This window comes from Tupaia chinensis, unplaced genomic scaffold (genome assembly GCF_000334495.1).
Source record: "Tupaia chinensis unplaced genomic scaffold, TupChi_1.0 Scaffold000186_1, whole genome shotgun sequence".
Classification (NCBI taxonomy): Eukaryota; Metazoa; Chordata; class Mammalia; order Scandentia; family Tupaiidae; genus Tupaia; species Tupaia belangeri.
The window spans coordinates 253,985-281,701 of NW_006159661.1; the positions used below are offsets into that span (position 1 = coordinate 253,985).

The 27,717-nt window shown below is 36.1% G+C and overlaps 1 protein-coding gene and 1 pseudogene across 1 annotated transcript in view; one reads left to right on the forward strand and one right to left on the reverse strand.

The window, feature by feature from the left end:
* Positions 1–3,412: 3,412 nt before the first annotated feature.
* ZMYM2 (zinc finger MYM-type containing 2) overlaps positions 3,413–27,717 on the reverse strand; it is a 160,923-nt gene continuing 136,618 nt past the window's right edge. Inside the window, 7 exon segments of the mRNA XM_006146715.3 lie at positions 3,413–4,277; positions 7,021–7,141; positions 7,476–7,727; positions 8,667–8,781; positions 25,322–25,473; positions 25,696–25,864; positions 26,657–26,751. Of these exon segments, the coding sequence (XP_006146777.2) occupies positions 4,085–4,277; positions 7,021–7,141; positions 7,476–7,727; positions 8,667–8,781; positions 25,322–25,473; positions 25,696–25,864; positions 26,657–26,751 (1,097 nt within the window). The 3' untranslated portion in view covers positions 3,413–4,084.
* LOC106734703 (40S ribosomal protein S26-like) lies at positions 22,625–23,002 on the forward strand (annotated as a pseudogene).

Consider the following 27,717-nt stretch of genomic DNA (forward strand, 5'->3'; position numbering starts at 1 on the left):
TAGGGGGTTATTTCTAGCTTTCTGTCTCTCTCTTCTGGCAAGCGCACGTGCCCTACAGCAAAAATCTCTTCAAAAAAAGAAAAAAAAAAGTTAAATTTACAGTATATCTCGTTTACCCTGCAAAAGACATAAGCTTGAAATGCTATTATCTTCATCTTTTATTTTTCTCTAACTACCACGGTAAGCAGCAGTTCTTTAGGTACAGAGAATATTAAATTTTGTGACAATGAATTTTCATGTGCTAAGTTTACTTCTGAGGAGTTATCTGAACTATGATTTTTTAGAATTAGGTCCAACATGCTCTCGGTGTTGAGACTATTTTAGAAAAGATCCTTCTGTCTCCAAGAAAATGGGTTTCTAAATAAAACACAAGGATTCAAATGTAAATCTATAAAATTTACTATCAACTGTGTTCAATATAAAACTCCAGAATCAAAAACCAAGGCAATGCCTTCATTTTACAGATAAATTGAAAATGAGACAGAATAAAGTAGGTCTTCAAAGGAGCCGATTGTTCCTTTTACTACACTCTAATAGAAAATATGCTGTTAGAATTCCCATCTCCTATCAACGATACAAAGGTCTGCATCCCTCTCTTTGGTACTATGGTTAATACTTTATTTACAAGATATATCTTAGCTTCTCTTTGGTTCTCCCTCTCAAAAGGCTTAAATTCATGAACCTGTTTAACTCACTAATTAAGACATCATTTGTAGGGATGTCTTAGGGATGACTGCAACTCCTCACAGGCACTTAGTTGGGGTGTCCTTCTAACATCTCACTTCCAAGTAAAGAAATAAATTGCAGGCTGGGATACCACTTTGCTTCTGTTCTCAAACTGAGACTGCTGCAGCCAACCAGTTCTAGGTCCCAACTAATAAACTGACACAATTTTGTTGAAAGTATCAAGTAAGTTAACACCCAGAAACAACAACAAAAATGTACTTGAACTGAAACTGGTCTACTACTAAGAACACAGAATAAATTATAGAATAGAATAAATAAGATTCAAAAACCTCTGAAAATGAGTAAGGGGCTTATTGAGGGGGGAAATTCCAAAGTATTGTAATTTAAAGAAATTTATTCTTTAAAATATTTTCATGTACACTTTCATGACTATTTTGCTTAAGGGGAACAAGATTATCCTATAGCCAAGGTTAGCTTAGAACATAAGTGAAATGTGTATAACAATACATTTTGGAACTGGCCAGACCAAAATTGTATGTGTTCATAGTGATTTAAGACCACGATGTATTTAAGATGTCAGATTAAATGTACCCACATTAGGAAGTGCAAACCAAAACTTGTAATTTTATGACTTCTACATTACTATAATCCTTAACACTAGGCATAAACAAGTTACCCCATTCCCAAATCACAACTGGCCAGGACAAATGGAATTTCTATCAGAAAACTGTAATCAATTTGAATGCATAGTACAATATGCACCTTTCTATTATTTCAATATGTTTAGCACACTGGAAACGACTCCATTTAATAAGAGAAAAACATAAATTACTATTAAGTATTTTTATGGAAAAAAAGGTTGAACTTCTTGCCTAGAAAAATCCTTTAATATGTCATGTTACCTAATACAGTAAAAAGCTTAAAAAATGCATCGATGAAGATTCAGTTTGCATGGGAAATCCACCTTCCTCAATATGGGTAAATATCTTTTCCATTGGATCATTTTAAATGGTAAAATCTTCAGAACAGAAAAATATAGCATCTTCAATAGACATCTCAAGACAATAAAGTTATATACAGGATGCTATCTATAATCCAAAACTCACTCAGAAGCAGATAGAAATTGCTATCATTTCACTGTCCTTTCTCTCAGCAGTCAGCTATCACTACACAGACTAAGGCGATCAAGAATCAGTAAAAGTTCTAGGTGAAGTAAGTTTCACAGAATAAACAATACTCGTATTTTTTTTTTCTTTTCGCCCTGAGAATCAAGTTAACCTATCGTTGGATTGCAATCAACACAAAGACAAGAGCTCGAAGTTCTCAATCATGTCGAGGTCAAAATTATGTAGACATTTCCACTTAGAAAAGCTAAGCAAATAAAGAAAATATAAATAGCAAAACAAGGTGCTTAGATGCAGTAACATGGCAGAAATTTATGGTGTTTGGTAAAATGTACAATAAGTGACATTTGGGAAAAACTTTATTGCTCTTGATGGGAATGTAGCACCATTTTGAAGAATAAAAGATGGCTAGGAATAACCACCTTTTAATCAACAATATGCAGTTATAGGAAAAGTGCTCAAAGTAGTAGTCCAGGAAAAGGTAAGTTTGAGAAAATTTTCGTACTATGTGTTTTAAATATGTTACCCATTTTTCACTAAATAGACAATCAGCAATCTACTTAGTAAAGTATTACCAGATTTGCTACTGTCAGTCTGGTTATCACTTGACAAATATAAAAATCAAGGGACAGAAAAGTTATTCAAATGTATAAAACGAGTTAGAACATTATAAAGTAATTTTATGCCAAAAACATTTCAGGTAATTATTGCTTCAATATACAGTGATTACACCTATGGAATTTTTCAAATCATGGTTGAGGAAATTTCATTTATGTGCTAACATTTATCCTAAGGGAGAGAGAAATGTCTAAGGAATGTGTACACATTGCCTAACCACTGTGGGAAATAGCCCAATTCCCCCCTAAACAACTGATGTCACCTTGGTGATTTAAGAATTAGAAACATGAAAACAACATTATACACATGCTATATGTAGTTGCAGCTAGCACTTTGCTTAGTCTTTAGAAAGTAAGATTTTAAGTAAACTTCCTTAATCTGAAAGAAAAACCTGAATGAGTAAACAGCTAGGCAGACTCACAAAGTTTTTTAATGCAATCTTCTATAAGAAGTAATTAAATTTTAAAAGCCAAACAATCTAACATCAAATGTGATTTCCTCTGAGATAGACTTTATCCATCAGTTTCTTTCTTTGTTCTTCAATCATCTTAAATACCAAAATTACTACACTGGTAATCTTCATAGTAAAATGAGATACTGTCTTATTTTAAGGAGCTTGACTTCCTATAACAACTATTTTGGGAGTGGCATTTCTAAAAATAATTTTATCCAAGGTATGCATCAGTCATATATGAAAGCAGGCACAAGAATTCTAGTAAAATTGGTAAAATTTTTGAGTACTTAAACAGGTATTATTGCAACATGATCTATACCCTTGGCGGGGGGGGGGAGGAGAAATAAATAAAAATCAAACATTTTTATGGATGGCAGAGAAAAAGAAAACAGAATTTTATACATTCATCAGACATTTGAACAAAGAAAATGTCTTGATGATCTTATTTTCAACTTATAGTCTTCTTTATATATACATATATATATGTAATTTTTAATTGACTGGGGTGATGCAGAAAGCCACAAATGAGAAAAGGACACTAAGGTTTTAATAAAGGGAACAAAAAGTTGTCTTCACCAGTATAGATTCACATTACAGTACATCAATATTGACAGCATTCTCTTGTCTATTTTTGGTACAAAAGATGGTATCTTTCTACATAACCTTGTAAGGCTTCAGCAACTAAAACATAAAACAAAACAAAACAAAACAAAAAAACAAAACAAAACCCCAGCCTATTAGTTTACAGTTTATTTTTAAAATTCTGAAAGACACTGCAAGTTCTAAACTCTTAGTAGTGCTACCATACACAACCATCCAGGCAAGGGCCCTGTAGGAGAGCCCTTCAAGGAAGCTTTGCAACAGCAGAGTTGTGCAGTATGGGTGTTTCTTACTACAAGAAAAAATTATACATGGCACATTCTCATTCATATTTTGTAATGTAAAAAGTTACAAACATACCTAATCAAATAAATAATAATAAAAAAGAATTTGAATGTATTTGTTAAGTATTCTAAAACCACTACATAGAATAATGGCAACTTTCACTCACAGATTATTTACATGGTAATACCCAGTGTGGGCACACTGCTACAAAACTCAAAACAGAATGAGTAAACTTGAAATGTTTTTCATAATAAAAGATCTAGCAGCATGACTATCTAATGCTGTTTTATCCCGATTGCTTCTGAAACGTTCCTTTTTAGTCTGTGTCTTCATCCAGTTCATAATTGTCTTTATCATAAATATCTTTTACTAGAAGAACCCGTACGAGCATATTTTCCAAGGTGTTTCGGTCCAGTGAAGTAGATGTATACCAGACAGGGCTATCTGTAGAACTAGAACATTCTGGTTGCAGATAAAAAACATCCATTCTCTGATTAAGATTCTGTGGACTTTGGGAAGAAAGGAAAGAAAACATCAATTTCACAAAAAGTATACAAAACTTCTCCCACCTTCCCTTTCTTCTTTCAAGAGTCTTTCAGACCCTTGGGACCAGCAGTTAGCATAATGGCTATGTTGCTGAACTCTCATGTAGTCTCCCTCGGATCGAGTCCCAGACCTGGTGACTTAAACTCACGTCGGGCAAGTGTGTGTGCGTGCCCAAGATCCTGAGAGGAGAAAGGAGAGAGGATTGTGGTGTGGCCATCCCCCTTGGGGGTTGGTTTCTTGCTTTCTGTCTCTCTCTTTCTGACAAGCGCACACACCCTAATAGCAAAAAACTCCTCAAAAAAGAAATCTTTCAGACCCTATTCATCACATTATGTGGTTAGACAATCTCTCTTATGATGTACATTAATATTGCCATTAAAATATTGTTATTTTCTGTGAAAATAGGATTATATCCTACCATACTTTATATTCTATATTTCACTGAATCCAAAACATTGTCAATAGATATACCATTTTTATTATCTTTCTTTAAATATGCTATGTAAGGCATATGCACTTGCCAGAGACAAAGAAAGAGAGGAACAAAGTAAGAAATCACCCCCTAAGGGGGATAGCCACCCAGCAACCTTTTTTTTCATTCTCCTCTCAGGATTTTGGACACATATCCATATGTGCCTGGTGTGTTTTTCATGCCACCAGGTCTAAGACTCGAACCATGCAGTTGGCTATGTGGGATCCAGCAGCTTTAACCACAACACACACCACCACCAGCTGGCCCTCTTGGCCATTATTTTAATATTACCACTAAGCAAGTTAAACACTGCTAATTATAAGATGTATCAATTTAAACAGACATCCTAGTTTCAGAGATAGTAAGTGTAAAAAATATCTTAGAATTGATAAAACATGACAGCAAATAAAATAAAATTCCTTATAAAACTAAATAGAAATTTATATACACATGGCCTGAATGTAATTTTATACAGTATTTTTGTATTGCTACATTTTGACTGCAACCCATCACAGGAAATCAGGTGTGGAATCTTCCATTTGTGGTGTCTTGTCAGTGTCAAGAAGTTCTGATTTTGATTATGGATTAGGGACGTGCAACCTGTATAATCCTAGAGGTGGCATTATTGTTTTTATGAGTTCTTGAGAACCATGCTGGGGACCTAATGGTAATTTATGAACTTATGTAAGGAAGTACATTCTCTGTTCATGCTAACCTGCCTACTTAAAATGACAAGGAGGGGGCAGCAGGTAGCATAGTGATTAAAAGCACTCGACTCCCACAGGGCCAATCATGGTTCAGACTTAAACTGTGGTCGCTTTCCCTCTCTCTGATCAAACTGGAAAATAATAATAAAGTTAAATAATTCTTTTTTAAAAAACTACAAGGATAAAATAATCTGTGGTCCTAAACATTTTACTGGTTTAAAAATTTTAAAAATGGGGCCGGAGGTGGCATGGAGGTTAAGGTGCTAGATTCCACATGGCCAGCTATACAGTTCCAAGTCTCAGACCCAACAGCTTGAAAAATCACACCAGGCGTACGTAGATACATGCCCAAAAATCCTGAGAAGAGACTGGAGGAGGAGGGACTGTACTGTGGCCATCCCTAATGGGTGATTTCTGACTTTCCCTCTCTCTGTCTCTCTCTGGCAAGCATACACACCCTATAGCAAAACCTTCAAAAAAAATTTTTAAATGCCTGGTGAGCTCAGATTTGGAAATATTAAGTGAAAAGTATAGTACTTTCAGCATATGACTGTATCATTTAGACCTTAAAGGGCAATTTCCTCTTAAATGTAAGTATTTTATTTTCGTCTCCACCTATCTGTCTGTCCTACCTTTGAACATACCTATATACTGATAAATTGCAAACTATTGCCAGTCACCTGCTCATGTAAAGTTTTATGGTAACACAGGCATATGCCACAAAACTGTATGTAGTACATGGTTGCTTTGTAGCTACAACAGCAGAATTTAGTAGTTGCAATAAAGACTCCATAGCCTATTGCCAGCAGGTGGCATGGTGATTAAGGTGCTGGACTTGGACTTCCACATGGCTGACTGTGGTTTGAATCCCAGACCAGGTGGCTTGCTTTCTCACTTTCCCTTTTTCTCTTTCTGTGTCTCTCTAATCAAATTTAAAAATAACAACAAATAAAATTAAATAAACAATTCCTTAAAAATAAAAACTCCATAGCCCTAAAAGCCTGAGATATTTACTGTTTAACCTTTTACAGAAAAGGCTTGTGCTCCCATTTTGCAAAGTCAATAGAACTGGTATAGTTAAAAAGATGATGACTGCAGTAATAATTTCAGTAGTAGGCAGTGTTTTCTTGACATATTCTTGAATCCTAACATGCAAGTATAATCTGGGTAAGTCATAATAATAGAGTTGTTTTAACTGAATAGACTTGGATATAAGTGAGAAGACAAAAATATAAAAAGGATTGGTAAGAAAACTGTCACTTCTTGGTTGTGTCACATTTAAAACAATGAACTTATATTACCATTTAAAAAGTTAAGTATTGGGGACCAGCAGGTGGCTTGGTGGTTAGGGCGCTGGACACTCCCACATGGCCAACCAGGATTTGAGTCCTGAATCTGGTGGCTTGCTTTCTCACTTCCTCTCTCCCTCTCTCTCACCCTCTGTCTCCCTCTGATCAAACCAAAAAATAAATGAATGCATAAATAAAATAATTATTTAAAAAAAAGTTAAGTATCATTAACACTTACCTTTTAGACAAGTAACATTCAAACATTTTCACAGGACATCTAGAAGGATTGGCTGTGTTTTCAATTTGTTCAAATACTGGCTCATCATCTTCATGTTTTCTTTTTCCAGTAGTAATTTTATCTTAAAAAATAAAAATTAAATAAGCCTCCTAAAACCAGTCTTAAAGAAAGACATTCCTTGTCAGTTCTAAAGTGTCTGTTATAACAAAGAATGGGACTAGGTATCCTATCCTTCAGAGTTCTAAGTTGTTTAAATTTGTAAGTCTAAATTTTCTAAGTTATGGCTTCTGGTAATAAACAATTACCGAACAAAAGAAACTGAGACATTTTAAGAAGCCATGTATTATCTTATTTTATGACAATGATACTTCTTAACAAGTTATTTAAATGGTCCCCAGAAAGGACAGGTTTAGATTCCTGCCACGGAAAATCGAGACAAAAAACTGTCACACTACCTTCATTATCTGTTCCACATAAGGAAGACACTTGGTATCGAAGACATGCTTTGTTTTCCATTGTTAAAGGATTTTTTTTCCAGTGCCTAAATACAGTGCCAAAGGAAAGCCGTAGGTGTTGTTCCACTGTTTTCAGGCCAAAATACTTTGTGTTAAAGTAGAACAGGGTATTCAGAAGAGCTACTGGAGAGTGTGATCCTAGTTGTTTTATCCTCCATAGATAATCTTCTTCAACTCGAGAGAATATTGACCCTTAAATAGAGAGAACTATTTTAAGAGAATTATAAAAATCAAAGCATTCTCATTTAACCAGCTAGAAATAGACACAATCATTATAAGAGCAAACCTATTTCCATCCTCCCCTTAACACCAGGTCAACTGGAATGAATTTCAGAATTACCTATGCAGTTCTTTAACAATAAGAGCTACAAAAAATAAACTAGACCATAGACCACAGAGCTATCATCTTTGGAATAAGGGACTGAGTTTTGCCTGTTTTTCAGTAGAAGAAGCACACAATGGTCAGATAAAAATTTAAATCTACAGAATTCCTAAAAAAAAAAACAAACAAACAAAACAAAAACTAGTGATGTTTATGGATATATCCATTTTTTTCATACATCTACAACAGTGGGAAAAGAGAGATTTATAGCAGAATCCCCACTGGCAGACTTAAGACATAGATATCCAGAGTCTTATTCCACAGTAAAACAGTCACTTTTTTTTTTTTTTTAATGAAATCTCTCATAAATACTAGTTACTGACCACATTTCTTTCTTTCTTTTTTTGGGGGAAAGTTTTTTGCTATAGGGCTTGTGCGCTCGCCAGAAAGACAGAGACAGAGACAAAAAGCGAGAAATCACCCCCCAGGGGGGATGACCACACCGCAATCCCTTCTCCTCTTGGGATCTTGGGCATGCAGGCACATGCGCCTGGCGTGAGTTTAAGCCACCGGGTCCGGGACTCGAACCGCGGTCGACTACATGGGAGTCCGGTGACATAGCCATTACGCTAACTGCTGGTCCCACCTCCCACCACATTTATTTCTAATTCAATAAAAGAAGACAGATGAGCTCATGATTGAGTACCTTGAAAAATACGCTATCTAATTTAAATTACTGTAACATACATTCTATAAAAATAACAATCTCAGTGCCACCTTAGGAGCACCTTTATTTTAAATAGTATTACCATCAGGAAGTATGCTTGGTTGCCAACTTCGGAGTATTTTATTCAATTCTTGCTCAAATGTCTGATATCCTGGATCAATAAATATGTTGTCTTTTCGATTACTACCACACAAGTACTAAAAAAGAGAAAAATTTCTTGAAGGAAAACCAGCTAATTATAAACCATGAATATTACTTAATTTTTAAAGAATAATATCATGCTTTATGACTAAGAAAAGTTAAGCATAAACTAGAGATACTACTGGCTTTATATATGTACCTAGAAACATGAAAGATTATAAACTGTCAATTAAATTGTTGCTTAAAACACTCAATGGTTAAACAAATACCCTAGAATCAAGAAAGTAAAACCTGGGTAAGAATCTCTGGTCTGTCAGAAAAAAAGTAGAGTATCTGTCTCCAATGTTATATATTACTAGCACAAAGAGAAAAAAATTAATTTTGAAGTAATAGTAATTAAATAATGACTAAAAACAAATATTCAGTGGTAAAGATGAGATGAAACGTTACTCTACAGCAACTGGAAGCTCTCTCCCAGGACACAGACTTCTTTAGAATAATGTTTTTTCCCTATTGTCTCTATGTGCTGTGCTCTTCACCTGAGAGCCAGTACTAATTTATGAATCTGATAACATACTAGAGTCTTATTCTAGTATTTTAACTCTTAACAAGGGGAGTTATTCCAGAATAATTTAAACACTACAGTTTGTAAAGTCTACCTGTAGAGCAATTTAAAGGAAGGATAATATACTGTTATAAGGTCTTTATATGTAAGGTAATATAATATTAGTTGAGGATAAATAATGACTAATTAAAGATATATATTGCAAATTCTAAAAACAACCTTTGAAGAGGAGTAAATAAAAAGCTATAGTGGAGATAAAATGGGATCATAAAAAAATTAACCAGTAAATTCAAAAAGATAAAATAGGCAAATAAATAAAGAATAGAATACTAAATAATCAGCAGGAAAACATTTTGACTCAATATTAAATCATTACATTAAGTGTAAAAGGTCTAAACCAAGGTCACTAAAACTCTTGAAGCATGATCTGACTTACTGCCTATTTTTGTAAAGAAATGTTTCTTGGTATCTAGTCAATTATTTGCATATTCTCTGAGGCAGTTTCAAGCTATTGTACAATGGCAGGTTTGAATGGTTACACAACACAGATACGTTTGGCCTTCAAAGCTTAAAATATTTTTCTTTTTTTTTTACAGTTAAAGTATGAATTTATTTTGGTACAAAAACTTTGAAATTCATACATAGTTTTCCCATTATGCATATTTCCATGAGCTTTTCTTCTTCTGAAACATTTTTTAATTAATTAATTTACATTAATTCCCTAAACATCATCACAGCATACAAAATGTGATTTCCCATCCAGAATATACTGCATAGTGGCTTAATCATGCATGCATGTTATCATCAATAATTTTCCATTTCTAATTTCATATATATAAAGCTTAAAACATTTACTATCTGTTCCTGTATAAAACATCTGTTGAAGGCCAGCAGGTGGCATGGTAGTTAAGACACTGGACTTTCACACATGGCCAACTTGGTTCAAGCCTCAGACCTGGAGGCTTGAAAAATCACACTGGGCATATGTATGCTTATGCCCAAAATCCTGAAGAGAGTGGAGGAGGAGAGACTGTGGGGTAGCCATCCCCCCTGGGAGTAGGTGATTTCTCATTTTTCCTCTCTCTCTCTGTTGAGCACATGCACCCTAAGGCAAAAATCAAAAAAGAAAAGAATAAAAAGACATCATTAGACTGGATTTAAAAACAAAACCAAGGCTTAACAATATGCCTGCAAAAAACCCACTTTAAATAAAAAGACATAAATAAGTGGAAAGTAAAAAGATACATCATGTATACCCTTATCAAAATCTAGATCAGAATGCCATCATCTGGGTTGATCTAATGTTACTTTTACTAGTTGAAAAAGAGTATCAGTCTGCATAACTCCCAAACAATAGAAGAAAAACTAATGCCTTTTGAAAAGATCACAGTTAGACTAATGCAAGATCCCACCCCTACTTTTGGGTTAGTCATAAAGTAGTTCTCCAAATACCACTTCCTAAATTATCTGGATATCCTCAATGCTATGTTAGCACTGATTGGTTATTAGATCATCAGGGAAGTCATGAAACATCTCTGCATAGAAAAATACATCATGACTTTCCCAACAACCTAATAAAATACATTATCATGATTCTATTTAATGGACTTTTAAACTTTTACAAAGTAGCGTTCATAGGTTCCTTTTCTTTATTATTATTGTCAGAAGGCACATGCATTTGCCAGAAAGAGAAAGTACCCTCAGAGGGGCATGGTCAACACTGCAATCTTTTTCCTTCGTTTCTTCATCCCATTAGAGCACACTCATAAATGCATCCAGAACTGTTTCCAAATCACCTGGGCTGCACCTCAAACCATAGTTAGCCATGTTAGGGCACAGTATACTCTGTGGCCAGCCCATCTAGATGTATTTTTTAAGTGTTAACTCAATTAGCACATTACATGTAAGTAAAATTGACAAGTTTAGAATGGCAATATAGACAATAAAAAATGAAGGAAATGATCCTGAAATAATTATTTCTATTTGTAAAGTTAACAACGAAGAAGAAATAATTTCTATACAAATTCAAAACCTTACCAATAATACAACAACCCCAAAACAACTAAGCTCCCAGTTCATAAATTTAATGTTTAATACTTAGCTCTCCTAAAAAGATTTCTCAGCCAGGTGTTAAGGTACACTTTTGTGACCCCAGCTACTTGGTAGGCTTGAGTAGGAAGATGACAAATTCAAGGCTAGCCTGGGCAATGAAAAGACTCACACAAGGCCAACTGCAAAGTTTGAGTCCCAAATCCAGCAGCTTGAAAATATGCAACATGCCCACAAGTGCATTCCCCAAAATCTGAGAGGAACATCATTAGACTGGATTTAAAAACAAAACCAAGGCTTAACAATATGCCTGCAAAAAACCCACTTTAAATAAAAAGACATAAATAAGTGGAAAGTAAAAAGATACATCATGTATACCCTTATCAAAATCTAGATCAGAATGCCATCATCTGGGTTGATCTAATGTTACTTTTACTAGTTGAAAAAGAGTATCAGTCTGCATAACTCCCAAACAATAGAAGAAAAACTAATGCCTTTTGAAAAGATCACAGTTAGACTAATGCAAGATCCCACCCCTACTTTTGGGTTAGTCATAAAGTAGTTCTCCAAATACCACTTCCTAAATTATCTGGATATCCTCAATGCTATGTTAGCACTGATTGGTTATTAGATCATCAGGGAAGTCATGAAACATCTCTGCATAGAAAAATACATCATGACTTTCCCAACAACCTAATAAAATACATTATCATGATTCTATTTAATGGACTTTTAAACTTTTACAAAGTAGCGTTCATAGGTTCCTTTTCTTTATTATTATTGTCAGAAGGCACATGCATTTGCCAGAAAGAGAAAGTACCCTCAGAGGGGCATGGTCAACACTGCAATCTTTTTCCTTCGTTTCTTCATCCCATTAGAGCACACTCATAAATGCATCCAGAACTGTTTCCAAATCACCTGGGCTGCACCTCAAACCATAGTTAGCCATGTTAGGGCACAGTATACTCTGTGGCCAGCCCATCTAGATGTATTTTTTAAGTGTTAACTCAATTAGCACATTACATGTAAGTAAAATTGACAAGTTTAGAATGGCAATATAGACAATAAAAAATGAAGGAAATGATCCTGAAATAATTATTTCTATTTGTAAAGTTAACAACGAAGAAGAAATAATTTCTATACAAATTCAAAACCTTACCAATAATACAACAACCCCAAAACAACTAAGCTCCCAGTTCATAAATTTAATGTTTAATACTTAGCTCTCCTAAAAAGATTTCTCAGCCAGGTGTTAAGGTACACTTTTGTGACCCCAGCTACTTGGTAGGCTTGAGTAGGAAGATGACAAATTCAAGGCTAGCCTGGGCAATGAAAAGACTCACACAAGGCCAACTGCAAAGTTTGAGTCCCAAATCCAGCAGCTTGAAAATATGCAACATGCCCACAAGTGCATTCCCCAAAATCTGAGAGGAAACTGAGGAAAAGGGATTACAGTGTGGTCATCCCACTTGAAGGATGATGTCTCACTTTCTCCTTCTCTCTCTATGGCAAATGCATGTGGCCTTATAGTATAATAAAAATAAGAATTTAGTTTAAATTAAAAAATGAAAATAAGGTTTTTAATACAAATTATTAAAATAGAAGTTTTAATTAAAATAGAAAAAGGTTTCTCTAGATAATCTGTAATAAATGATCTGTTGTTATAGGATGAATTATAATATGTTTTATTAGTCATTGTTATAGCATGAGAAGCAATGCCACATTATTATTTTAGTTTTGCATTAAAGGTTAAGTCTCTTTTCTAAGCCATACATGGTTACCCTATCACTTAAAGCCCTTGCAACCAAATAGGAATCTACAGAAGAAAAGAGAACCTGTAGTTTCAAAAACAGAGGCAAAAAATAGGCTGTTAAGGACAGTAACTACTTATAGGAACTTAACCACAGAGAAAATTACCTGATCAGACTGGCCTAACTGAATACAGTCATTCCTTACTTAATGATCTACCTTTTGTTAAAGGAATAAATAAGGAATCCCCTTTCTTTGCTTCCTTCCTGAGGCCCAATCCGTATTCATTGTTGGAAGCATTTGAAATCATGCAGGACTATACATTTTGTTTAAACTACTTTATTGTGCACCCATACTAGAAAATGTCACAAAAAAGAAGAACAAGACTTTACCTGGACGAAGCACCAAGACTGGAAGGAAAACTACTGATCTTGAGATGAAAACATTTTGTAAATAATTTCAAAGTGTTTGACAAAGATGAACATATTGAAGTCATACATAAACAATTGTGGCTTGTGCTACATGCTCAACAACAGGTTAGAGTGGAAGATATTGAAGAATTAGTGGAGTACGTTGAGGGAGAGGTAACTAATAAAAATTTAGTACAGCTGAAAGCACAGGAGCACTTAGAATAGAAAAGAATGAAAGAAATACAAAAGAAGGTCACTGTAAAAGGATTAGCTAGTGTGCTCTCAAAAGTGAATAAGGTTCTAAAAGAATGTGGCTGTATTAGAACTATGGGGTATGAATCTGAATGCTGAAAGATTATGAAATTAGACAAGCAAATAAATGAACTTTTTATAATGCTGTCATGAAATTTATGATGAATGACATTGCAAAACAGACACTAACAAGATTCTTCCTTAAAGCCATAACCAGGAACACTACCCCCAGAAGTATTTTTTTAAGGTTTTTGTCATAAGGCATGTGTACTCACCAGAGAGGGATGGGGCTGAGGGGTGGGGAGTCAGGAGAAGATGGCCCCAACACAATCCTTTCTCTTCCCAGGATATTGGGCACACATGCAAACACACATGCTTGGTGATTTTGAAGGCTCTGGGTCTGGCACTCAAAGAATGGCTGACCAAATGGGAATCCAGTGCCTTAACCACCATATCACCTGCTGCCTGCCCCCCAAATACTTTTATTTCATTGCCATCATCTCCCTTACCCAGGCCCTCCAAAGCTCCTGATAGTAACTTCAGTGATGACACTGATGACCTCAAAACACTACCACAGTGAAATATCCAATGACTAAAATATTAATCTGAATGTCTTTTTATTTGAAAGATTTTATTTAAATTTGGGGCCAGCAGGTGGTGTGGTAGTTAGGGTGCTGGACTCCCACATGGCCCACGGAGGTTCGAGTTCCAGACCTTGCTTTCTCACTTTCCTTCTCTGTCTCTCTCTTTCTGGAAATATTAAATAAGTAAATAAATAAAGTTAAATAAAATAATTATTTTAATAATATTTTAATTTTATTTATTCTTATTTTTAAATTTGCTATAGAGCATGTGTGCTCACCAGAGAAAGAACAAGAGGGTGAGGCAAAGTGAGAAAGCAAGCCATCAGGTCTGGGACTTGAATGACAGTGGGCTGTGTGGAAATCCAGCACTTCAACCACCATACCACCTTCTGGCCTGTGAATGTCTTTTTTATTAATAATCTTTTAATTTTTGGAACATCATTTTTATAATTTTTCCTGATTGCATTTTTATGTCCTGTAACATGTAAGATTTGAAAATTAAAATGAAGTTATCAAGAGAGGGAAAGTGAGAAAGCAAGCAACCTGGTCCAGGATTTGAACCATGGTCGGCCACATGGGAGGCCAGCACCCCCAAACACCATGCCACCTGCAGGTCCCAATATATGCTTTTTGTATGAATAGAATTCTACCATTCTAGTGTAGTATTGTAGGCTATGTAATACCTATTGAAAAATATATACCACACCACAAGACATCTGTCCTTAAGCACCTCACTTATCAACTCATTTGCTTAATGACCTTGTCATACGAACAGAACTCTGTCTTATTAAGTGAGAAGTATGTGCTTGCTGGAGAGAGGCAGAGAGGGATGAGGAGAGAAAGAGAGGGAAAGTGAGAACTCATCCTCCAGAAGGATGGCCATGCTGCAGTCCTGTCTCCTCCATTCTCTCGGGATTCTGAGCATGTACGCACACCTGTCGACTATGTTTTTCAAGCTACCAGGTCTGGGACTTGAACTGAGCAGCTGATCATGTAAGACCTTGCTGTCTTAACTTCTATGTCACCTGCTGGTGCTATGGGGGCAAATTTAATAAAAAAAAATTTTCTTCATTGAAAGTCATTAATTACAGAATATTTAGATTAATATGTATTTTCTTTTTAAAGTTTAAATTCATTTATAAGGGTTACTGGTGTCTCATTTTACTCCAATTTCTTTGAAACCTTGAGAAAACTAGCATTCCATAGATAATTTTGGGAGAACTGTGTAGAAGAGTATTGAATAATAAAAAGATAATGTGAGTTAAATGTTTAATTTTAAATATTCTAGTAGCCACATTTTAAAAAATTAAAAAGTATAATATTTTACTTAACCCAATATACCTAAAGCATGAAATTTCAACATTATAATTAAAACTAACAATATTTTAATTTTTTAAAAACAAATTATTTGAAATCTGGTACATATTTTATACTTACAATGCTTCTCATTCAACTAGTCACAGTTCAAGGGCTCTGGTTTTTATTGATTAAAAATATCTGTAGGGCAAAGCAGTACACTGGTATGTATCTATTTACTTGAATAGAAATTATGGTATTGGGGCCAACAGATGGCATAGTAGTTATATCACTGGACACCCATATAGCTGACTGCAGTTAGAGTCCTGGACCCAGTGCCTTCAAAATCACACCAGGTGAGTGTGCGTACGTCTCCATGATCCCAGGAGAATGGAGAAGGGATTGTGGCATGGCCATCTCCCCTGGAAAATGATTTCTCACTTTGCCTCTCACTGTCTCTGTCTCTCTCCAGTGAGTATATATGCCCTAAGGCTTAAAATCTCTTAGGAAAAAAAAGAAGAAATTATGGTACTGGTATTTGAGAAGCAGAAAATCCAGTATAACATAGTTAATAGGCAGTCGAAAACGATGTACTTTAGAAACTATGTTAGACTATGAACATGCTTGTTCACACATGTATTGTCACTAATATAACAACATGCACTGCGGTTTTTTTTTCTTTTTTCTTTTGAGAGGTTTTTGCTATAGGGCGCGTGCGCTCGCCAGACAGACAGAGAGAGAGACATAGAGACAGAAAGCGAGAAATCACCCCCCAAGGGGGATGGTCACGTCACAATCCCTTCTCCATTCTCCTCTCGGGATCTTGGGCACGCACGCACATGCGCCCCGTGTGAGTTTTAAGCCACCGGGTCCGGGACGTGAACCGCAGTCGACTACGTGGAGGTCCAGCAACATAGCCATTACGCTAACTGCTGGTTCCCAATATGCACTGTGTTTTTGTGGGTCTTTTTCTTTTCTTTTTTTTTTTTTGAGATTTTTTGCTATACAGTGCATGGGCTCGCTGAAGAGACAAACAGCTAGAAGTCACTCCCCAGGTAGAATAGCCACGCCACAATCCCTCCTCCTTCATTCTGTTCTTGAGATTTTGGACATGCATGCACACGTGGGCCAGTATGAGTTTCAAGCTGTCAGGTCCAGGACTCCAACCATGGTTGACCATGTGAAGTCCAGTACCTTAACCATTATGCCACCTGCTGGCCTTCAACAATATACACTGCTAAGAATATTTTAAGAGCAAGAAACCTATTACATGAAACAAAACATGTAACAATTTATAAATTAAGATAAATGTTAGAAATACAAAACACTCATAATTGAGAGCTATTAGATATATTTAAGAGAATCTACTAAGTAGTCTCTAAAATCACTTGTTCTGGGAGTTGGCCCTATGCCCTAAAGGTTAAAGGAGCCAGAACTCATATAAATGACTGTAGTTAAATCCCATCTGAAAAATATGCTGAACGCATGTGTACACTTGCCTAATATCCCAACAGGAAAAACAGGAGAAACTGTGGCATAACTATGCCCCATCAGAGGTACTCCTTTCCTCACCCCCAGCAAACATACATACCTTATAGAAAATTAATAATAATAAAGAAAGAAGGTTTAATGGTATAATGGCAAACGGTGTAATGCTTATGTCACTGGACTCGCAAATAGTTGACCATGGATTGAGTCCCAGACCTGGCGTCTTAAAACTCACACAGGGCTCATGTGTGTGTGTGTGTGTGTGTGTGTGTGTGTGTGTATGTGTGTGTGTGCCCAAAATCCCAAGAGGAAAATGGAGGAGAAGGGATTGCAGGGTGAACACTGCCCTGAACGGGTGATTTCTCACTTTCTGTCTCTCTGGCTAGTCCACATGCCCTATAGCAAAAATCTCTCTCTAAAAACAAATAAATGAATAAAAAAGACAAAAAAATACAAAATCTCTTGTTGTAAATAATTTGTTTTGAATATTCCAACCTTAAGTTATCTAGATCCAGTGAAAAAAAGTGTGGTCTTGAAAAATCTTTTCAATATTTCACTCTGGATGAAAAAAAAAAAAAAAAAACCTAGTAGAAGTAATAACAAACATCTCAGCAAGCACTACAGGACCTGTGTGGTATTTGACTCTTAACTACTGCAAAACTCCCTCCCTTCTCACCACCACGAAGCTCTTTCCATTTCACATTTTACATTGCAACCATACCAAGAAATTCCTGGAAAACTATGCCCTTGTATATATTTTTCTCTTTTACAGGAATACCACTTCACTTCCTTCACTGTCTGCCAAGTAAATTTCTATATGAACTTCCAAACTCAATTTAAAACATTTTCTACACTGTTGCATTTTTTCATAGTATAGCCTTAGTTAGAACTAATCAGTCCCAATTCTGTGATTTGTATATATATTTCAAAACTGAAGGGCAAAATTATTTCAGTGGCTTTTAAATCAAAGGGCTCACTGACTAGGTTCAAAATTTTTAAGCTGTATGACTTGGGCAAGCTACTTAACTGCACTTTCTCATCAAAAAAAATGGTGATAGTAACAGTAAAGTTGCTGAGAGGATTAAATTACATGAAAAGCAGTAAACAGTTGATAAATAAAAGCCATCAAAATGCTTACTTCAATCTCCAGTACTTTAACAATACAGTCAGTCACATAGGATCTGGGGTCTTAGCCACCAGGCGACAGAGCTGGCCCATTTTTTACTATATATTTTTAAAGAAATTATTTAAATTTATTTATTATAATTAATTCACTATAGGGCACACACACTTACCTGAGAGAGAGAGAAAGCAAGACACCAGGTCTAAGACTTAAGCCACAGTTGACCGTTGGATGGAGTCTGGTCCCTTAACCACCATGTTACCTGCTGGCCCCACTGTATTTCAAATTTGATAACAATATTTAATATGTTGAAAAATAAAAATACTGGGGCCAGCAAGTGGCATGGTGGTTAAGGAATTTGATTCCCACATGGCAGACTGTGGTTCAAGCTCCAGACCTGGCAGCTGAATTTCCCATTTTCCCTCTCTCTCTCTGGTGAAATTTTAAAAAATAATAATAATAAGGACCAGCCAATGGTATCATGATTATGTCACTGGACTCCCACGTAGTTGACTGCAACTCAAGTACAAGATTTCGCAGCTTAAAGCACGCTGGGCATGTGTGCGTGTGTGCCCAAGATCCTGAGAGGAGAATGGAGGAGAAGGGATTGAGGCACGGCCATCCCCCCCGGGGGTGATTTCTGACTTTCTGTCTCTCTCACTGGGGAGCACACGCATCCTATAGCAAAAATCCTCCCCCTCAAATAAACAAATAAATAAATTACAGTAAGTAATTCTTTTTTTTTCTTTTTGGAGAGGTTTTTGCTATAGGGTGCGTGTGCTCGCCAGACAGACAGAGACAGATTGAGAGAAAGCGAGAAATCACCCCCTAGGGGGGATGGCCATACCACAATCCCTTCTCCTCCATTCTTCTCTCGGGATCTTGGGCACGCACGCACACGCACCCGGCGTGAGTTTAAGCCACTGGGTCCGGGACTCGAGCTGCGGTTGACTACGTGGGAATCCTGTGACATAGCCATTACGCTAACTGCTGGTCCCACAGTAAGTAATTCTTTTAAAAAAATTAAAATATTAGGGGGAAAAAAGTGAGTAATTACTTTAGAGTATAAATAGGAACTCTCATAACTGAAAAGGATGACCAACCCCCAATAGACAAAGGGACAATATACAGAAAAGCAAATGTAAACAGCTAAGAAACATGAAAAGATGTTCAACCTTTTTGGAAAGTAATCTGACAATATCTTTAAAAATAAAAAAAATATAGGGGCTGACAGGTGGCGTGGTGGTTAAGACACTGGACAAGTCCCAGACCTGGTGGTTTGCTTTCTCACTTTTCTTCTCTGTCTCTCTATGGTCAAATTAAATACTAGTAAATATAAAAATATAATTCTTTCAAAAATGTATCATTTTCTTTTGATCCAATAATAAATACCATTTCAGTAATCTTATCTCAGAAATAAAATTTCTTTAGGATAATAATACAAGATTGGGGAGGGGAAGGAGAATGCAAACTGTTTAGCTATGATAGCCAAATTTTATGAAACAAAGGAAATGTTCATTCATTGTAAAAATGATTAAATTAACAGTGGTTTAAAATACAATGAAATATGGTGGTTAAGGGTGCTAGACTCCCACATGGTCGACCATGGTTCGAGCTCTGGACCTGGCAGCTTGCTTTCTTAGTGTTTGCCTTTCTCTCTGTCCCTTTCTGGTCAAATTAAAATAAATTATCAAAGATAAAGTAATTTTTTTAAAAAAATGATATACATGGGACCAGTAGTTAGTGTAATGGCTATGTCGCTGGACTCCCACACCGGACCCAGTGGCTTAAAACTCACGCTGGGCACATGTGCGTGCGTGCCCAGGATCCCAAGAGGAGAATGTAGAAGGGATTACAGCGTGGCCGTCCCCCCTGGGGGGTGATTTCTCGCTTTCTGTCTCTCTGTCTGGTGAGCACACGCGCCCTATAGCAAAAACCTCTTCAAAAAAAAAGAAAAAAAAAAGATTTACATAACACAGGTCTGTTTCAGTTGACTCAGTGAGACTGTTACTGTACTGGAAAGTAAAAGGAGGAAAGATGTAGAATGTATAATATGGCTCTGTATTCTTAGTTGGCAAAATTCCTAATCATTTACTATGTTCATAAAGAAACATAGGACAATATCTATAACTAGCTATAGGAGATGGGGTGGGAGGTATTGAGGAAAAGGGTGTCCACGGCTCCATTTATGATAAATTTGGTGCAAAGGACGTATGTTCACCTAAGTACGGTAGTTTATGGGAAAATTATCATGAAATGTTAATGATGGTTATTGTAGGATTCTGTAATTTCATATAATTTCTTTCTCCCCTAGACATTTCCAAATTTTAAGAACATTTAACAATGATCCTTCCTTATACTAAAAAGGGGGGAGGGGGAACCAGCAATTTTGTTTGTGAAAGAGGGGAAAAACAAAATCTGTGCTCCCCTTTCATATAGTATCAGTTAAAATTCATAAATACACTTAACTTCTCAACGTATAAGCTATAAATGACTTACTCCTGTATACACTCCTAAGACTCAGTCCCTACAACTAAAGATGTTATTCCGGGGACCAGCGGTTGCAATAATGGCTATGTCGCAGGACACCCATGTAGTCAACCACGGGTCGAGTCCTGGACCCGGTGGCTCAAACTCATTACGGGCGCGAGTACGTGCGTGCCCAGGATCCCAAGAGAATGGAGGAGAAGAGATTGTGGCTTGTGGCGTGGCTATCCCCCCAGAAGGTGATTTCTCACTTTCAGTCTGTCTCTTTGTCTTTCTAGTGAGAGCACGTGCCCTATTGCAAAAACCTCTCCAAAAAAAAAAAAAAAAAAAAAGTGAAATGTTATTCCATCCATAAATGTATATACGAAAATTATACTTCAACATTATTTTAGTCTTGTCAGATGTTAACAAAACCAATAAATCTGACAGAAATACATGCACACTCTTCCCAAAATAGCCTTTATTTCTAAACATATTTTTAAAGTAATATTAAACAGCACTCTCCTTCTCTCAATCTGATTCCTGGAAAGTATATATTTTAGGTATCTTTCCACTGACATTTAGGATTATTTCGAAAGCTGCTTATAAATACCACACAGTCTCTGAAAACAAATCAAGTCCATGAAAATGTGTCCAATGATGTAAACAAATAGAACACAATTTTTAAAAACTGTGATAAATACACAGAACATAAAATTTATCATCATAACCATTTTAAAAAGTATAGATCAGTAGTAAAACAATTTTTTGAGGAAATATTTATCAGTACATAAAGGACCTATTTAGGGGCCAGCAGGTGGCACGGTGGTTGTGGCACTGAACTCCCACATGGCCAACCATGGTTCAAGTCCTGGACCTGGTAGCTTGCTTTCTCACTTTCCCTCTCTTTCTCTGATTATTATTATTTTTAATTTAAAAAACTATCTTAAAAAAACTATTTAAAAACTATAGAAAATCGGGAACCAGCAGTTAGCGTAATGGCTATGTCTCTGGACTCCCACGTAGTCGACCGCAGTTTGCATCCCAGACCCGGTGGCTTAAAACTCACGCCGGGCGCGTGTGCGTGCATGCCCAAGATCCCGAGAGGAGAATGGAGGAGAAGGGATTGCGGCGTGACCATCCCCCCGGGGGGTGATTTCTCACTTTCTGTCTCTATGTCTCTCTCTGTCTATCTGGCGAGCGCATGCGCCCTGTAGCAAAAACCTCTCCAAAAAAAAAAAAAAAAACTATAGAAAATAATTCTAACAAATGCTACAACATTAAGGAACCTTAAGAGCATTATGCTCAATGAAATAAACCAGATACAAAATGGCAAATATTGTATGATTCCACATGCAGGTGGTTCCTAGAATAGTCAAATCCATAGAGAGAAGAATGATGGTTGTCAGGGGCTCATAGAAAAGGAAATGGGGCATCACTATTTAATGGGTAGAGTTTCAGTGTTATAAGATGAAGAGTTCTGCAGATGGGTGCTGTTGATGGATGCACAGCAACGTGAATGTACTGACCTACTGACCGATGCAAAGTAGCTATATACTTGAGAATGATTACAAAGGGCCAGTAGGTGGCATGGTGATTGAGGTACTGGATTCCTACATTGCTGACTGTAATTCAAGTCCTGGACCTAGCAGCTTGAAAATCATAATAAATAAATGGATGGGTGGACAGACGCATAGACAGACAGATAAATGTTTTTTTTTTTTAATTATTACAAAGGCAAATTTTAAGTGATACGTATTTTATTGCAATAACAAACTGGGAGTGAAAAAAACCTATTTTAAAACATAATTTATAATCATTAATTATGCAATCCATTTAGTTCTCAACCCTCTAGTAGTATGTGGAATTCTAACACATAAATAATATTCAATAAAAAGCAATCTAGAGCTCTCTTGCGGCCTCGCTTCCGAGATGATGAAGAAAAGAAGGAACAATGGCCGTGCCAAAAAGGGCCGTGTCCATGTGTAGCCTATTCGCTGCACGAACTGTGCCTGATGCGTGCCCAAGGGCAAGGCTATTAATAAGTTCATCATCCGGAACATAGTAGAGGCCGCAGCCAACAGGGACATCTCCGAAGCAAGTGTCTTCGATGCCTATGTGCTCCCCAAGCTGTATGTGAAGCTACATTACTGTGTGAGTTGCGCCATTCGTAGCAAGGTAGTCAGGAACCGATCTCAGGAGGCTTGCAAGGACCGAACACCCCCACCCTGATTTAGACCTGCGGGTGCTGCCCCTCGCCCTCCACCAAAGCCCATGTAAGGAGCCGAATCTTTAAGGACTGAAGAACTGTCTGTCCTCTGGAGGAAAAAATAAAACGCCGATTATACATTAAAAAAAAAAAAAAAAAAAAAAAAAAGGCAATTTAGAGATTCAACTTCCTATAAGAAGAAAAAGAAAACACAATGTATAAATGTGTGGAATGCAGGTAAACTAGTTTAAGAGGGGGAAAATGGAGTCTAGTCCTGTGGCCCAATGGTTAAGGAAGCTGGATCCCAACTGACCAAGTGGTTTGAATCCTGATCCTGGTGGCTTGACACATGTGCATACATGCCCCAAACCCTGATAGGATGAAGAAATGAAGAAAGAAGTGCAGCATGACAATGCCCTCCTCCCCCCGAGGTGTGCTTTTTCCCTCTCTGGCAAGTGCATGTGTTGTCTGTCAAATAAATTAAACAAATAATATTTACAAAGGAAAGGCCTACAATCAGTCATCTAAGCTTCCACCCTAATAAGCTGGGGGTGAGGGGAGGAAGAACAAATTAATAAAGGAAAAAATAAAAACCAGATACTTTATAAATGTTAAAACAATTACTTACATGTTTTTATTTTTGGAGAGGTTTTTTGCTATAAGGGCGCGTGCGCTCGCCAGAAAGACAGAGAGAGACAGAAAAGGAGAAATCACTCCCCAAGGGGGATGGCCATGCCACAATCCCTTCTCCTCCTTTCTCCTCTCGGGACCTTGGACACGCACTCACATGTGCCCAGCGTGAGTTTAAGCCACCGGGTCCAGGACTCAAACTGCGGTCGACTACGTGGGAGTCTAGCAACATAGCCATTACATTAACTGCTGGTCCTGAGTTACTTACATTTTTAACGAGGTAAGAACACTAGACTGATTAGGCCAAATACCAGTAGTCACCTGTTTTTTAAACAGGCTATATGAGCCAAAAATTGGGTTTTTTTTACTTTTATTAATGGCTACATTCAAAGCAATTTATGTACATAGCAATATAATACCCTAATTGCCTCTTGGTCTGCAAGGCCTAAATTATTTACTATGTTGCACTAGAAGTTTACTGATTCCTGAACTGTACTATTCAAACAACAAAGAGGCACAAATTACTAATATTAGGAATGAAAACATAAGCACTCCCTACAGACATTATAAAGAATAAGAGAATATAATCAATTTATGTTCACAAATTTGACAACTTTGATAACATACATGTATTTCTTGGCAGATGAAAATGCCAAATGACTTGAGAAAAAACATAAAATTCAAACATTCCTTTATCAACTAGAAGGATTAATTTAGTGATTTAAAATCACCCCTACCTACAATCACACAGACACCAAAAAACCTATATAGGTTACATGGCCACACTGGTAAATTTTATGAAAAGTCTAAGTAAGAAATAATACAAATGCTCACAAATTCTCTAAAAAGAATAGGAGGAACATTTTCCAAGTCATCTTACAAGGCCAGTATTTACCCCAAACCAAAGTTATGCAAAGATAAGAAAATTATGAACTACTATCCCTCATGAAAACCTGTAAAACTCATTAACAATATATAGCAAATTTAACCTGGCAATATATAAAAAGAGTTACATATTAATATGACGTGAAGTCTATCCAAGGGATATAAAATTGGTTTAATGTCTAAAAATTAATTGACATAATATACTATTATTAACAGAGTAAGTGGGAAAAACCACATTGCCTCAGATGTAGAAAAGGCAATTGACAAAATTCAATAGCTGTTTAAGATGCATGTGCCCGATAGTAAAATTTTAAAATAATAATTAAAAAAAAAATTCTAAAAAAAATTTACAAAGCAAATTTACTTAAAGTGGTGAAACACTTTTTTTATAGTATTGACTATTCACCAAGGTACGACACTTTTCTGTTTACATGTAGATCAGTATGAATCTATAACCAGATGTAGTTATATATCATGCCCTAAATATGAATTCATTTATTTGCAACTGGTAAGAAAAGAATACTGTCATCCTGATCATGCACATATGGTACCAAACATACAACTTTTTTAGACCAGATACAAAAGTTTTGAGTTGTTCGTACATACCATATTTTCCCCATAAATTCTTTTTGGTTTGGGTACACAGTTTTAGAGAAATTGAAGGTGTTTGGAACACATATTTTACATTAAAAAAAAAATAGCTCCAAAAAAATCCTTCATAATATCCTACTATTTCCAAAGAGATAAATTCTTCATTATCTTTCTTGGTAAGTTAATAAAGTTCCATAAAGCTACCCATATACCCTGGAAGAACACTTTTCTCTCCAAGAACAACTACACAATTATTCTTATTAATGTTATATTTGACAAGCAACCATGAACTCACTAACCTCCTGTATTCCGAGGCAAAGATAGTAGATGCTATCAGGTGCATAATTCTCCCCATTTGGCCGTCGGATCTCATTGACAAAATGGGCTAGCCCATAGTTAAGTTCAGCTGTAGTGTGAGAGAGTAGATCCTCTTTTAACTTTACTGATTTAGCTAAAAATAAATAAAATAAAAACTATAATTATAACTATGTACTGTCTTACTTAAAGCTAAGAAACTTTCTGAAATTAATTTATTTTTGTAAGAACATGAAAGTAGAATAAAATCATTCTTATAATTGCTTTAAACAAGAATTAATGTTTTAAAAATTAAAGGCAGTAAATAACTAATTTTTATTTAAATGAGATTTAAGAGAAACAAAATCAAAAGACTTACGAGATTTCAGTTCATCTAATACCAGAAGATCTTCGTCAAGTTGCCTAGTTTTGACCCAGTGTTTCCATGCATTTACTCCATATGTATATTTGAAAGGAAAGCTGCATTCTGAATTGTCAGAACTATCATCATGAGACTGGTATCCTGATACAGCTTTTCTCTTGGTTCCCTATTAGTAAAACACCATTGTAAAATCTTTTTTTAAGCCTACATTATTTTACATCCCTTATGTAAGCCATCTCTCAACAAAAGTAAAGAAAAAAAATGTTAAATTGTGCTTTCGGTCATCAATGAAAAAAATTAAATACATAATCAATAAACTAATAATCTAGAATAAAAAGGTCTTAAACATTATATCAGAGAGAAATTAAAGAACATAGCAACAATTCCTCCTTATAGAGGATGACCACTCAACTCCTCTTCAATGACTTGATGGTACTAATTTGCAGTGTGAATGCTTTTAATTTTGATGTACTCCAATTTATTTATTTTCTATTTTCTTCCTTGTGCTTTTTAAGAAACTGTGTCTAGCCTAAGGTCATGAAGACTTAGGCCTGTTTTCCTTCTAAGAGTTTTATATTTTTACCTCTTATTTGAGTATATGATCCATTTGGAGTTAACTGAATTTACTTTTTTTTAGCAAATATTTCTATTTGACCTTACATAAATTTTAAAAGAAAAACTAAGTGGCAACAAAATTTATTCTTCTATGATTTAACAGCAAAATTAGAGGTATTTTTATCAACTAGAAATAAATTATTTAAAGTATTTTTCAACCTAGAAACCAAAGCAATCTTCCCATGTTTTCAGTACTCTAAGATCAAAAGATCACTGTATTCTTTATGCCTACTACTGTATCTCCATAGTCAACAGAGAAGATCACTGTATCTTTCTTGGTGCCTATGAAATATTACTATACTGAAATATAAAGTGAATGCAAAAGTACTATTAAATCTTATACCTTTTTTTTGGATCGAGGTCTGGGCTGTTCCTCATATTCTTCTCCAAAAACAGGTGGTAATAAAAATTCATTTTCCATATCAAGCTCCTCAGCAGCTGACAATCAGATAAAAGAACTTTGATTTAAAATGTAATAGTATAGGCTTATATTACATAAACATAGCCATTAAAGAACTAATGACAGAATATGAATAAGCATTCATACATGGGGATAACCTGAGCAAGGCTCCATAGCAAATGTTTTGCTGTACCTAATGTGGTCTGTGAATTCTGATAAACCCCATTCAGAATGCTAAGAAAACAAAACCATTTGTTTAATGAATATCAATACAGAATTCTCATGAAAATGTGTAATATCAGAAAAATTATTACAATTTGATATCCAACTGTAAAATCTAAAAATGGTCTTAGTGTAAATCCATTTGAATCTATTAAATAATTTTCCAAAAACAAAAAACAATGTTGTACATTCCACTCAATGTGCTCATTAGTAATCCAATGGATTAAGACAACTAATGAAAAATGAAACACATTTATTTTACAAAAGACCTACAAAAAACTTTCTCTTTGAAGGTGAACTTAATTTGCAAAAAGGTCTAAGGAAAAATATTATCAGTATTTTTATTCTCCACCAAGTATGCAAGCATATCTAGGGTCCTAGGAGCTGGAGAGCTGAAAAAAGGGTATTGCAGGGACCAGCAGTTAGCGTACTGGCTATGTCGCTGTACTCCCATGTAGTCGACTGTGGTTCAAGTCCCGGACCCGGCGGCTTAAACTCACACCGGGCAGACAGCCGCGGTCGTGAACCTCCTGCTGGGCGTCTTCCAGGTCCTGCTGCCCTGCTGTAGCCCGGGAGGGGCTCAGGGACAAGCGATCGAGCCCTTGCCCAATGTGGTGGAGCTGGTGGCAGGCAGAAGACGGGGACCTCCTGCTGCCCTCCCAGGGCGACCCCGAAGAGGCTGTGGAGGGCACGTCACAAGAACAGAGAGAGAAGGCTTGAACAGAACAGCCCTTCTTCAAGAGACAGACAGCTCCATGGCTCCTGCGATCTAGCCATTTGGG